Source organism: Eubalaena glacialis, chromosome 14 (genome assembly GCF_028564815.1).
Source record: "Eubalaena glacialis isolate mEubGla1 chromosome 14, mEubGla1.1.hap2.+ XY, whole genome shotgun sequence".
NCBI lineage: Eukaryota > Metazoa > Chordata > Mammalia > Artiodactyla > Balaenidae > Eubalaena > Eubalaena glacialis.
In genome coordinates this window covers 31307187-31320711 of record NC_083729.1, presented here as the reverse complement: position 1 = coordinate 31320711, position 13525 = coordinate 31307187, and the positions used below count along the sequence as shown (strand labels likewise).

Below are 13525 nucleotides of genomic sequence, written 5' to 3'. Positions count from 1 at the left end.
GCGAGGAAGAGTGGTTTTTGGGCAAACGAAAAGTTCACACCGCTGCTTCCAGGAAAGCCGCCAGCTACTGCGCCAAGGCCGTCGGGGCGCTCCGGGGCCGCCTCGCGTGACCACCCGCGCGCGCGGCGACCCAAGCTGGAGTCCGAGAGGCTTGGACTGTCCCGGCGCGCCCCGCCCCCCGCAAGCCCCGCCCCCGTCAGGTCCCGCTGCCTCCTCCCCCACACAGACCTTAAAAAAGAGAGAAGCGGGATGGCGCGTTTTGACTCTCCCGAGTGACTGTGCAAACGGGCCACGCCTGTGCGACGCCAGCTGTCAGAGCCGTGCGGGGGGCGTGGGGGCTGGGAATTGACTCTATTCATCGACCCGCAGTCGCAATCCCCACGCACTGAGAAAACCCTGACTTTGCCGAGGCCCAGGTGCAGCGGGGCTCTGCAAAGAAGGCACCTTTCTCCGCCCCCATCCCAATCCAAGCGCCTCTGGCTCTGACGACGCCTAGAGACTCCAGAGTGGGCGCTAAAGTTCCCAGACCTGGCAACAGGTGTCCAGGGCGGGCCTCCGACTTCCTGGAGACACTTAGGTTGCGGTCTTGAATCCCACAAAGGCCCCAATCCGTCCTCGGAGCCGGCCGTCTGGCGCTGCTGGAAACCGCGCCGCCTTGCAGGTCAGTCTGTCGGCGGAGCCGCCTTCCTGCGGCCTCTTGTGATGGGTTCTCGCAGATCAGGGGTGACGGGGGGCGCAGGGGCCGGGGTGGTAGGCACTTAGAGGGAACTGAGCGCCACAGCCTTGATGCCCGCCGTGTTGCCCTTGAATTGCAGGAACCGTTACGCGGCTGGGGCGGGGTCGGGGGGAGTCTGGGTCACAGAGAGGTAGAAACACGACCCTTCCCTTCGCTTTTGGGGAATGGGTTTGGGATGGCAAGAGGCGTCTTCAGCGGCTTCTCCAGTGAGCTAGCCCTGACCTGACCTACGCACGACCCCCTCCCTACCCAATAGTGCACGGTAGCCCGAGGCCGGGGGTAGGGGCGTAGGGCGCCCGCTCCTTTCTCTGCCTACCTGAGTGTCACGCCTTCGCCCTTCTCTCCCCAGCATGGCCACCAGCCTCAGCCCGGACGAGCATCTGCCGCCTATCCCTCTGTCGGCCCAGCAGACCATGCTCCTGTTGCTGCTCTCGGTGCTGGCCGCGGTGCACGTGGGCCAGTGGCTGTTGAGGCAGCGGCGGCGGCAGCCGGGGTCCGCGCCCCCGGGTCCCTTCGCTTGGCCGCTGATCGGAAATGCGGCGTCAATGGGCCCGGCGCCTCACGTCTCGTTCGCACGCCTGGCGCGGCGCTACGGCGACGTCTTCCAGATCCGCCTGGGCAGCTGCCGGGTGGTGGTGCTGAACGGCGAGCGCGCCATCCGCCAGGCCCTGGTGCAGCAGGGCGCCGCGTTCGCCGACCGGCCGCCCTTCGCCTCTTTCCGCGTGGTGTCTGGTGGCCGCAGCCTGGCTTTCGGCCAGTATTCGGAGAGCTGGAAGGCGCAGCGGCGCGCGGCGCACAGCACGATGCGAGCCTTCTCCACGCGCCAGCCGCGCGGCCGCCGGGTGCTCGAGGGCCACGTGCTGGGCGAGGCGCGGGAGTTGGTGGAGCTGCTGGTGCGCGGCAGCGCGGGCGGCGCCTTTCTCGACCCGCGGCCGCTGACCGTGGTGGCCGTGGCCAACGTCATGAGCGCCGTCTGCTTCGGCTGCCGCTACAGCCACGACGACGCCGAGTTCCGAGAGCTGCTCAGCCACAACGAGGAGTTCGGGCGCACGGTGGGCGCGGGCAGCCTGGTGGACGTGCTGCCCTGGCTGCAGCGCTTCCCCAACCCCGTGCGCACTGCCTTCCGTGAATTCGAGACGCTCAATCGCAACTTCAGCAACTTCGTCCTAGACAAATTCCTGAGGCACCGTGCAAGCCTTCGGCCCGGGGCCGCCCCCCGCGACATGATGGACGCCTTCATCCTCTCGGCGGCAAAGGAAGCTGCCGCGGGCTCTGGCGACGGCGGCGCGCGGCTGGAGGAAGAGTACGTGCCGGCCACCGTCACAGACATCTTCGGCGCCAGCCAGGATACTCTCTCCACCGCGCTGCAGTGGCTGCTCGTCCTCTTCACCAGGTAAAGCCTCCAGGAGGCTTGGGATTGCCTTCCTCCCCTCCTCTGTAAAAGGCAGAGTGGAATTAGAATATGCTGAGGTCGCGCGACTAGCGCGCAGGGAGGGTTTGGGGTTTCGCTCAAGGTCCCAACCTCCCAAATCTGAGACCGCTTCCGGAAAGCGCGACTCAGGAAAGCACGGTGCTGGCCGAGATGGGCGCGCACGCCCGCCCCACCCAGCGGCGCCCGGATGGCTTCGCATCCCTGATCTTGTCGCTACCCGCTCCGAGTGGGGACAAATTTGTGTGAAACCCCTTGGAAAAGCAAGATTTTTTTTAAGTGCCCGCTGATCATCCCCTATCTCCCGCACTGGCACAGGAGAAGCAAATTTGGAACGGTTCCGAAGGAAAGGGCAGCGCAGTAGAAAAAAAAAAAAAAAAAAGTTAAATAAACACAGCAGCCTAATCGGCTCGGCCAGTCTTCAGCGCGGATCGGAAGCCGCCCGGCCCTGGAGCCAAAAGCCAACCGCTCGTCAGGGCTTTGTACCCCGGCAAAGGTAGCGATTGGCGGTCGGGCCTCACGGACGGCTAATCCGAAACTTTAGGAAAGCGGCCAGAAACCAGCGGATTGCGCTAGGTTTCTAAAACCGCCGCGCCAGAAGTGTCAGTGTAAAGAATGGGAGAAGCAGTAACTTTACCGAACGCAGAGCGGCATCTAGAAAGGCAAACTGGGTATGCGGGAGGCACCTGCAGCCCTCTAGGATCCTTGGGCTCGGCTCGGTTAGTTGGACCCCAGTCGCGGACCTCTGCTAAATTTGTACACGCACGAATTAAACAGGTCCCCGGTATCCCCAAGATTGAGCAAATAAAAAGTAAATTTTACATAGAACATAGTTATATTAAAAGATTAGCCGTTGTTTATCTGAAATTCACGTCTAACTGGGCAGCCTGTATTTTATCTGGCAACCTTACCCCAGGGGCAAATGTCTCATTCAAGGCAACTCTTGATTGCCTTGAGAGACCAGAAATCCTGGTTGTGCAATTTCTTGGCGCACAGGTAAGCGATAGGAGAAGCTGAATTTGCTGGCCCCCTAGAAACTGGAAGGTTAAAAACAACTTCTTTTGTTGTTAGAATCCACTGCATTAGAATCCTATATTTCCTTATGTAATGTACAACTGCTTTTCACAAATCCTTTTTCTTTTTCTTTCTTTCTTTTTAATTTTTGTTATATTTAAAATCACTTTTCAGTATTAATATCATGGAAACACATATGGGGGAGGGGCAGAAATCGAATAAAGAGAAGTCAATAATAACAGGTCAGGAAGAAGACAATTCCAGAATGGGATCAATAAGTCCTTTGCATCCCCAGAAAAGCATGTTATCTTTTGAAACAGCCTTTCTTTTTTTCTCTTCTTTTTTTCACTAGAAACCGAATTGTAAATCGTTCTCCAGGTACTCCAATTGGGCAGCAAAAAGAAGTAAAACAATTTTGGGATCACTTTCAATTCGGTATAGCTGATGAGTCCTTTTTTCTTCTTTTTACTGAAAAAATACGACAGGGGTTGACAAAGTACATTACCTGTTTTTGTATGTAAGTCTTATGGAAATACAGCTATGCCCATTCATTCATGTATGGTCTATGGCCGCTTTCACACTACAGCACAAGGCAGAGTTGGATAGTTGGGAGGCAGTGGGTTTGATCCGCAAATCCTAAAATATATACTATCTGGTCCTTTATGAAAAAGTTTGCAGACCCCTGAAGTATGAAGCTAAAGAAGCAATTTTTTAAATCACCCATAATTTCACCACATGTGTGCTTAATTTTTTTTCAGAGTCACAAGAATTATTTACAAATTTTTTGACTTCTGACATTTCCACTTACTGTAGTGGACATTTCCCTGTTTTTTAAACTTTATTTTAGTAATTTTTTATGGCTACATAACATTTTGCCATAGTAACGGATTGTTATATACAGTCATTTCTTCTGTTTTAATGTTGATTGCATTTTTAAAATTTCAGCTATTGTGGTTATGTTTTTGTACCTGCTAAGTTATTTCCTGAAAATACATTTCTAGATCACTGGGTTTTAAAAGGGTGGGGAGGAGTTACCCTTATAGATCTTGCTTTGTTTTCCAAAAGGATTGTACTGGTTTTATCGGCAACAGTGAATAAGTATTACAATCTGTATGGTAATCTCATGAACATTGGGGATTTGCTTTTAAATTTAGAAGTTGTGCAGCTTTATCTCTCAGGATACCAATTATCTTTGTATAAAATGAGAACAGTGTGTCTGCTGGAATTGTCTAGGGAGATGAGGAGAAAAGAAGAACTCACTTTGAGGGTTGCATTTTAATTTTTGTGGACCCCGGTGCTTTTGCCTTTGTAGACATCTTACTCAATAAAAATTTTTTAAATTAAATTTTATGACTACATTGGTATAAAGCTTAATATATTAAAATTATATATTGAAACATTTTCATTGACCTAAAAGTTTATTTTCTTCTGATTTTAAAAGAAATGAATTTTCATGAGTCCCTCAAAAGTACTGTGGGTCCTAGGCACTGTCCCTGCTGTGCCCAATGGAGAAGTCGACCTTATCCATTGTTGTGCTTTTTCAGGCTGAGAAAACTTAGACCTTTTTTTGACTTATGATGGGAAAAAGATCTTGAGCCATGGGAGACTTATTACAGGAAATATAACTGTTAAATTCCATCTTGTAATGCAGTGATAAATTAGGAAACCATTTTAGATTTTTTTTTTTTTTTTTTGCTGGAAATCTTCATTCAGTTTCTGATTCAGATAGCCAGTTTAAAGAACAGTGGTATTAAAATAAATTGTAATGGGCTTTCTAGATGAAAGAAGAATTAGTGTTCCTGACTTATTTTCTCTCTCTGCATTAAAAACGAAACAGGTATCCGGAAGTGCAGGCTCGGGTACAGGCAGAACTGGATCAAGTGGTGGGTAGGGACCGGCTGCCCTGCCTGGACGACCAACCCCACCTGCCCTATGTCATGGCCTTTCTTTATGAAGCCATGCGCTTCTCCAGCTTTGTGCCCGTCACCATTCCTCACGCCACCACGGCCAACGCTTCTGTCTTGGGCTACCACATCCCCAAGGACACGGTGGTTTTTGTTAACCAGTGGTCCGTGAATCATGACCCAGTGAAATGGTCTAACCCAGAAGACTTTGATCCAGCCCGATTTTTGGACAAGGATGGCTTCATCAACAAGGACCTGGCCAGCAGTGTGATGATTTTTTCAGTGGGCAAACGGCGGTGCATCGGGGAAGAGCTTTCCAAGATGCAGCTGTTTCTCTTCATCTCCATCCTGGCTCATGAGTGCAATTTCAGGGCCAATCCAGACGAGCCTTCGAAAATGGATTTTAATTACGGCCTGACCATTAAACCCAAGTCATTTAAAATCAATGTCACTCTCAGAGAGTCCATGGAGCTCCTTGATAGTGCTGTCCAAAAGTTACAAGCTGAGGAAGACTGCCAGTGAGAAGCCAGAGGCAAGCAGAAATTTTATAGGTACACAAGTCTTGGGGGATGGAGAGTAAAATTAAGGTTTTGTTTTTTTTTTCCTAGCTCCTCCATGCCACTTTCTCAATTAGCCTCTAAAGTGAGCATAAACCAACTGACCCGCAGATGATGTGCTTTGCACACATGTCCTCAGAACGGCACCTCATGAGCAGTGGGCTGTGTAGGAGCTCCAGGAGATATTTTGAGTCAAAGAATTAAAGGACCCAAAGAATTTTTATACATATATTGAATGTTGGTAATAATAATTTCTTGAGGGAGCATTCTTTGGAGTTAAAACACACATGTGCATATATACAGAACTACCTAATAAAGAAGCATTTTAGTAACCATGCCTTGTCGGGTGGGATCCAAGATTGATGTTCTGTGTGCTGAAGTCTGCTCCATAGAAAACCGTATTAAGCAAAGTTTCAGGAAATATTGTTGAATATGCAAAGGCAAATAATTTCAGTGTAAGACATGTGATTTGGGGTGATAAGGGAAAAAGTAAAGACCAGAAATTCCCTTCTCACCTTTTCAATAAAATAGCTTAGTTAGGCTCTAATATCTGTGGATGGATTTATCTTTTTGCCAACTGATGTGCTTCCTGTTACTTTTCTGGATGAGTCATAAAGTTATTTGCTTGGAAAGAAATTAATAGCAGTTGATTTAGTGGGTTTCAGTGATTTCATGAATTTTAAAGTGTAAATTGTTAAATTGTAAAAAATTCCAAGCTGAAGTCATACCGCTCTTGGTTGCTGAAGTACAGAATTTCAATCATGAGAAAAAAAAATTTACCAGCTTAGCTAAGCTTTAAGTTGTGTGATTGTAGTGTACTGACTTCAGTAAATCTCATAGGTTAAAAAGTCACCAAGTAGTTTTCAATATGGGTACATATATTACATAATTATTCAGAAGCAATATGTATTAGTTATTTTATTATTAAACAGTTAGTATTAATTATTTTGGTCAAGAAAGGGTTGAAAAGTGTCTTTTATAACGTCATAGCAAATAGAAAAGTACAACTAATTTAACCAATTTTGGTTCAAATACATGGTATGAACTTGATTAAATCAACTGTTTTTGACATCATGGAAACCAAGTTGAAGCAAAGTCTCTTCTCTCATCCAAAATTTGAATGAAAAATTAGATCTGCAAGATGTGTTCCTCATCACTTTACAACATGCTTATTAAAATTATATTCACCATACAGAATCTTTTTTTGAAATTGATCTAGTTAATATGTTTTAATTCCAAACTCTTGACATGCTTAAATTTTAATTTTATTTTAAAGCCATTCTGATTATTGAGTTCTAGGAAGTTACTGGAAATCTGACCATTAGCCTGTGGAAGGCAGAGAGATCGAAGCTGTGTCTGCCTGGGGAATAATGAAAAAATGCAATGAATTATCTGGATGTTCTTTATTAAATAACAAGGGGGAAAATTCCCATTATAATGGACCTAGTTTCTCTTTTAAATGATTTTTTCAAAAAATAGCATTGGTGTTTGTGTTTTGGAAAGTCAGAATCAGTCTTGGGAAGTTGTTTGGAGGATTGCATGGCATTTCAGTGGAGCCAGTCAGATCAGTTGTGCTATTTAAGATGGCCAACCCAGCGAGAAGTCACTTTGGTAACTGTGAAAACATAAAGCTTGAACAAAATATATATGTTCAGTTTGTGTAAATAACCTGAAAACCTTTTTTAAAAAGTGATGGAATATTGACAATGTACAAAGTGAAGTTTGGGGTTTTAAGTTTTTTGCTCGCAGACGTCCAAAAGAAGTTGTGCAGTGTCCTAAAAGCTTACTGCTTGTTACATTTCATGAAGCTTTTAGGAAACTTTTTATCAAAATTATAGAGGGAGGAGTGTATGATGGTTGTGGGGTCTGGTAAGAGAAAGGAGTGGAAAAAAAAAGAAAAGGAAGAAAGATGGTTAGACATTCTCCTACTCCTTCAAAATTAATTAGTTTGCAGTATGAATATTTAGAGGAAAGATGTTCCACGTGCCAGTGTTGAATCCCAAATAGATTTTTAAAAATCTACAACATAGCAACTCTATTTTATAATTTGGAATTTTTATTAATAAAAATTTTATATAATTTTAATTAATAAAATCTCACAGCTGTACCTCTTGAATATGAAAACACTGTGCCAGTATTTTTAAAGGCACTGAAGTCAACTGTAGAAATCAGGCTTACCCAATACATTTCACTTTGGGGGGTACTGGCCATTCCAAAACATTGTTACCCACCCTTCCCTGCACCCCACCCCCTGCAGGGCTGAGACAATAATTTGGGGCTGCCCTAGCCTGCTTACTCTGAGAGATGTGTGGCAGCAAAAGCGATCATGTACCAATCTGGATGCCTGCTTAAGTCAACCGGGTCCAGATGTCCTGTAGCCGGTTTTTATGTCCGTAGGCTTGGTTCATCTGGCACTTTCGGCAGTGGGCTGAGGTAGAAGAAAGTAAGGTGGGAGATTTCCTGGTTTATTTAATATGTTTGTAACCCAGTTAAAGGAAGGAAAGCAAAACCAAAAACGAACACATAAAAATAACCAAATTTGGGGGCTACCGTAATCAGGTTACTAGCTTGATCAGAAAATCTAATTGTATTTCTGCCAGAGAAAGAATGTATTTGCTGGTCACCATTTTAGTCAGAACATCTACTCCAGGTTATTACAATAGTTAAAGTATATTGTTTATTAAATGCTTCATTTATATATTAAAGCTTTGACTTTGTAAGGAAACTGCTTTTTTTCCAAAACAAGAGGACGATGTCTCAGGTTTGTTTTGTGGATTATCTAAAAGCTTTCATGTCTCAGAACTTAGCCTTTACCTGTGAAATGCTATTATGGCCTTAATATTTTCATATCACATCTATATTAGATCAAATAGTGGCACAACATTATGTATTAATTTGTATGTTTTTTAGCTATGACACAACTGTGTAATACAAAGGTATACTTTAGTAGATGTTTATAATTCAAGGATAACTTCTTATTTAACCTTTTCTTGTTTTTGTATTTTATCACGTATGCTTTCCATCTGTACATAGCAACTGTAATACATAGTTGTAACCGAAATAGATTTGGGGGACACAGCATTAATATGTGGCTTTTACTGTTTGATATACCAAATTTAAAAAATTCTATACTTGTAATTACCTGTAATAGGACACCATTACCAAAATAATAAAAATCACTTTCATAATCTTGTTAGGAAGTTTTACTTTATGTTATAGCAAATACAGTCTAATGTACTTATTTATTTCAACTACTATTTATAAGTGCTTGGCTTAAAATGTTGCATTGTAAGTATTTTCTTTGGCCATGCTACATTTTAGGCAGCTTGCCTTTTTCTTTTAAATAGGCTTTCAACATCCAGTCTCCTACCAAATTCTTGATCTCTCCTTATTTTTTAAAATTGAAATACAGTTGACTTACAATATTATATGAGTTTTAGGTGTACAGCATAGTACATAGATTCAATATTTTTATAGATTATGCTCCATTTCAAGTTATTACAAAATAATAGCTATATTCCCTGTGTTGTACAATATATCCTGTACCTTATTTATTTTATACACAGTAGTTTGTATCTCTTAATCCCCAACCCCTATGTTCCCCTTCCCCCCCTTCCTTCTCCCCACTGGTAACCACTAGTTTGTTCTCTATGTCTGTGAGTCTGTTTCTGTTTTGTTATATACATTCACTTGTTTTATTTTTTAGATTCCACATATAAGTGGTAACATTTTTGAATTTATAAGAAGCAACTCAGAAGTTAAATTTCAATGGCAAACACCTGGCAAAGTGGCAATTAATTTCTAATTTTGAGAGACTGAATAGATTGAGATGTTAAGATTCTGACCTTATATTTCTGCTTCATCTAAAAAATGCAGGACATATTTTTCCCCCTCAGCAGCACACCGGTCCTTTTCCTTGAGTATTTCATTCATTCGTGTTTTTTCTTTTGACAGGAAAGCTTTTGTTTTTAATTTGGTTGGTAAACATTCATTCATTTATTTTGTAAGGGACATGTGCCTTAATTAATAAGTGCCATTAATGTCCAATAAAATAGAATGGATGAGAGTATTCTTTAATATACTATGTGGAAATATTTTTCTGCTGACTTTTTTAACCTGGTAAAAGACTTGACTTCCCAGAGCCCCTGCTGGCACTCCCAAGCTTTCACTGCCCCACGCTCACAGATGGCAGGGCCATGCAGTAATTTGGGGCTGCCCCTTATTTCTTCCAGAGTTTAGCTCTCATTATTGTGAAATCAGGAACAGTAATTGTAAAGTATAATTGCACACAATGTCATTGATCCTTTGACTTGAGAACATCATTTTGGAAGCCGAAAGGTATAGTTAGGAATTGGTTTAAGAGAATACTCACTTGTTTTCCAGATGTACTAACTTAGGATCTTGGAAATGGTCATAAAGGTTCAGGATGAGTGAAATAAATATTTTCGTAGGAAAAATATTTTTTAACAAAATTGTAATTGGGGTCAGGTGTTTGCAAAAATGTCAAGCAGAGTTGAATTCCACCCAATCAATCTGGTAGAATATAAGACTAGAATGCAGGGTGGGGCATGAAAGCAGCTTTGGACATAAAACAGGCGTGAGTGTTGCAAACTCATAGAGATTGTTTCTATAACCTCAAAATCAGTCAGTTTTCCTGCACAAGTGCTACAGAAATTTTGGCTGTTAACTTGCCCTTACTTTGGTTTAGTGACTCACATACTGTCTGCTCTCGTTTTGATCTATTAGTTATAATTCTCGGAGAAGGGAGGAGAAAGAAAAGAAATTAATATATCCAAATATATTTGGAAGCAATTATTTTTAATGGGAAAGATGGGAGGAAAATAATCTAGCTTAAACAGGTAGGAGCAAGCTATGGGTAAACAACAGATTTGTTTGTAGCTCCTTTATTCACTCACACACAGGCTATGTGGTCTTCAGTAACACTTTTCAACAGGGGCCAAGTACGAGGGGAAGAAATGAAACTCAGATATGTTTTAAACTAATACTATGTTTCATCACCCTGCTAAGCACGTGGATGCATCATCACGCAACAGTCCTGTGAGGGAGGCAGTAATGTCACGGGCCAAAATTCTACGTTGAAAAGTGTCAGTGTCTGGATGTTCCCTGGAGATGAACTGACTGCAAAGCCTGCTGTCTTTGGACTAGAGAGCTTGTCACTTACCAACCTGCCCATGTTTGGGTATACAGGCTAGTCCGTCTGTTTTTCAGCCCCTGTGATCCCTGGAGTTTCCCCAACAGTGCCCCTTCTTTGTCTCGGCCACATGCCACAATGACAGTGTGAAGTGCCAGGAAGTCTCACAATACTCCTTCCTTCTGAGAGAAGCATCCTCAAGCAAGAAAAAAAGAAGGGGGTGTGTGTCATGCTTTGTTTTATAATATTAAAATTTCTCTCCCATAATCTGTGCACCAGGAATTTTTGCCTGAAGGCCATCCATAGGTTGGACCAGATGCCTGATTTGAGAACTCTCTCTGATAGGAGTGGAGGAGTGCACCACACTGGATATTGGCTCATGTGACTAATCAGAACCTTTCCTGCTCTCAGAGACCTTGAATAGGATTAAATAGGATACTCTCTGGCCAGAGAGAGAGAGTGCGCAAAACCAAGGCATGAATGAGACAGGTGTGTTGACGGGAAGCCTACCTTTGAAAACAGTGTGACTGGAGCTGCTGGAACTGGTTTCGGACCGCTTGAGATCCCTTTAGGTGATAGAAAGGCTACATAAGCTAACTAACTAAATATATTGTGTTAGATAAACCACACACTATTACACAGATTATGCAATATTCCAGCACACACCTAACAGCCCCCGAGAGCCCTGCAGGTCAGGGGTTCGGAGTCGCTCCACCAGCCTGAAAAATCTTCCAGCTTCTTTAAAAGATTTTTAATTCTGCTTTTATTACTATTTGCCTACTTTTGTTTCTTTCCCTCTCCATCTCAATACTGCCTAATGTGTACTTTTATTTGTATGCGTTCCAACGAAATGTGTAGGATTGTTTTGTATACATTTTTTTTTTTTAATTTTATTTATTTTTGGCTGCGTTGGGTTTTGGCTGCGTTGGGTCTTTGCTGCTGCGCGCGTGCTTTCTCTCGTTGTGGCGAGCGGGCGCTACTCTTTGTTGTGGTCTCCCCGCCCCCCGTTCACATTTCACTGCTGCTCGCCTTCAGTAGGCACCTGGGGTCTTCCACTGCCCTTCCCAGCAATCACCCTTTCAATTTAAGCCTCTGCAGTTCCCACAGCCCCCAAGCAGATCCAGTTGGCACTTCGCTTTCCTAGCACTTGGCATGGACATTGAGGGAGAAAGTGGGGAAACACAGGCTGGATAAAGAGGTGAGAGAATAAGGCTGAATTTTCACTGTCGTGTTTTCCAATGTGGTTTCCAGAAACTTATTGCAGTAAAAAGCAGGGTGAGCCTGTCTGCCACTTAGTTTTAATTCCTAACTTCAAGAGATGGTTCTGGAAACTGCTATGGAAGCTTGGTTAATATAAACCAACAACAAAAAAAACTGTTCTCCTTCCTCATTGCCCCACCAGGCTCATTTTCTTTGTGACAGCGTGTCAGGCAGTTCAGTTCATGATATAGATTTGCCGTTTGGCTCTGCAGAGTTTAGTACCTTTTTCACTTTCTTTGCCCAAACTTCCCATCACCTCCCTGTAGTCAGAGCTCAGGTTTCATCTTAATAAAGACTGTCTGGAACTCTCTGTTTAATACTCAGCCTGGCCCCTTCCCCAGGCACTCTCAACTCCCTTACGTTGCTCTACTTCTTCTGTTTTTCTTTTTTATAGGACTTATCTCCTGTTAATATAACATAAAATTAATCTTTTAATTTCATTCATGGTTCATGGTTTATTGTCTCTCTTCACGAGATGCCACTTCCCAGGGTGTCAAGTGGCAGGGGTGGGCATCTTTATGTTGCTTGGCAAGTGGAATATCCAATCATCCTGCTGCATTTCCTACCCAATAGCCCCAACAAATGATTTGCACTATATTTTAAATTCAGATGGTGTGATCACTGCCTAAATAATCCACTCAGAAAAAGAAATTACTTATTGTCCTATAGACCTGTGCTACCCAATAAGGTAGCCATTAGTCACGTGTGGCAATTTAAATTTAAATTAAATAAGATTAAATAAAATTGAAAGTTCAGTTCCTCACTTACACTAGCCGTATTTCTGGAGCTCAGTAGCCACATGTGGCTAGTGGCTACTGTTGTGGACAGTGCAGATGAAAAACACTTTCATCAGAGCAGAAAGTTCTATTGGACAGCCCTGCTATAGGTGAATCAATTTGTCAACTTAATGGATTTTTACTTTTACTCAATATTTAGTATCTACACTGAGTAAGGCACCGTGATAGCTGTGCAGGGAAGATTCAGAAACCTTGCTTCCTTCAGCAAGTGTGTCTGAAGATAAATATAATATGAAGATACATATCAAGAGCCTTGAGAAGAGACGGATAAAGTGCTGCAGAAATTCAAAGGAGGGAGAGATTTGTATTTTCCAGTTCAAGGGAGAAAATCAAGGAAAGCTTCTTGGAGGAGGTGAGTCTGAAACAGGAAAGTGTCTATAACCTCAGTTCTGAAGCACAACACACTCAACACCTCAAGATGGCTATAGAAGAGAACCTGTACCAAGTAATATTTTGGTGGAAAAGTTAACTCCAAACAAGGAGATTAACGGCTATGGTTCCATGGCTTTGGAGTTCTGCTTTTACTTCTCACTCACCTTCACTTTGGGACAACTAGTCCCCACATCTGCAGAAATACAGACTTCTGGTCCTGACATCCTCTGCTTGTGCAGAGCTGAGAAAAGCTGGTGGGGCTACCAAAATTTGGATGGTTGCTTCTCTAATCATTCCCTTCTGT

The 13525-nt window shown here is 43.6% G+C and overlaps 1 protein-coding gene across 1 annotated transcript; it reads left to right on the top strand.

Annotated features, from left to right (window-relative positions):
* Positions 1–253: 253 nt before the first annotated feature.
* Positions 254–8820, top strand: LOC133105219 (cytochrome P450 1B1). Its single transcript, XM_061211193.1, has 3 exons — positions 254–661; positions 1086–2129; positions 5017–8820. The coding sequence occupies exons 2-3, from the start codon at positions 1087–1089 to the stop codon at positions 5603–5605; spliced, it is 1632 nt and encodes a 543-aa protein (XP_061067176.1). The 5' UTR covers positions 254–661; position 1086; the 3' UTR covers positions 5606–8820.
* Positions 8821–13525: the final 4705 nt, after the last annotated feature.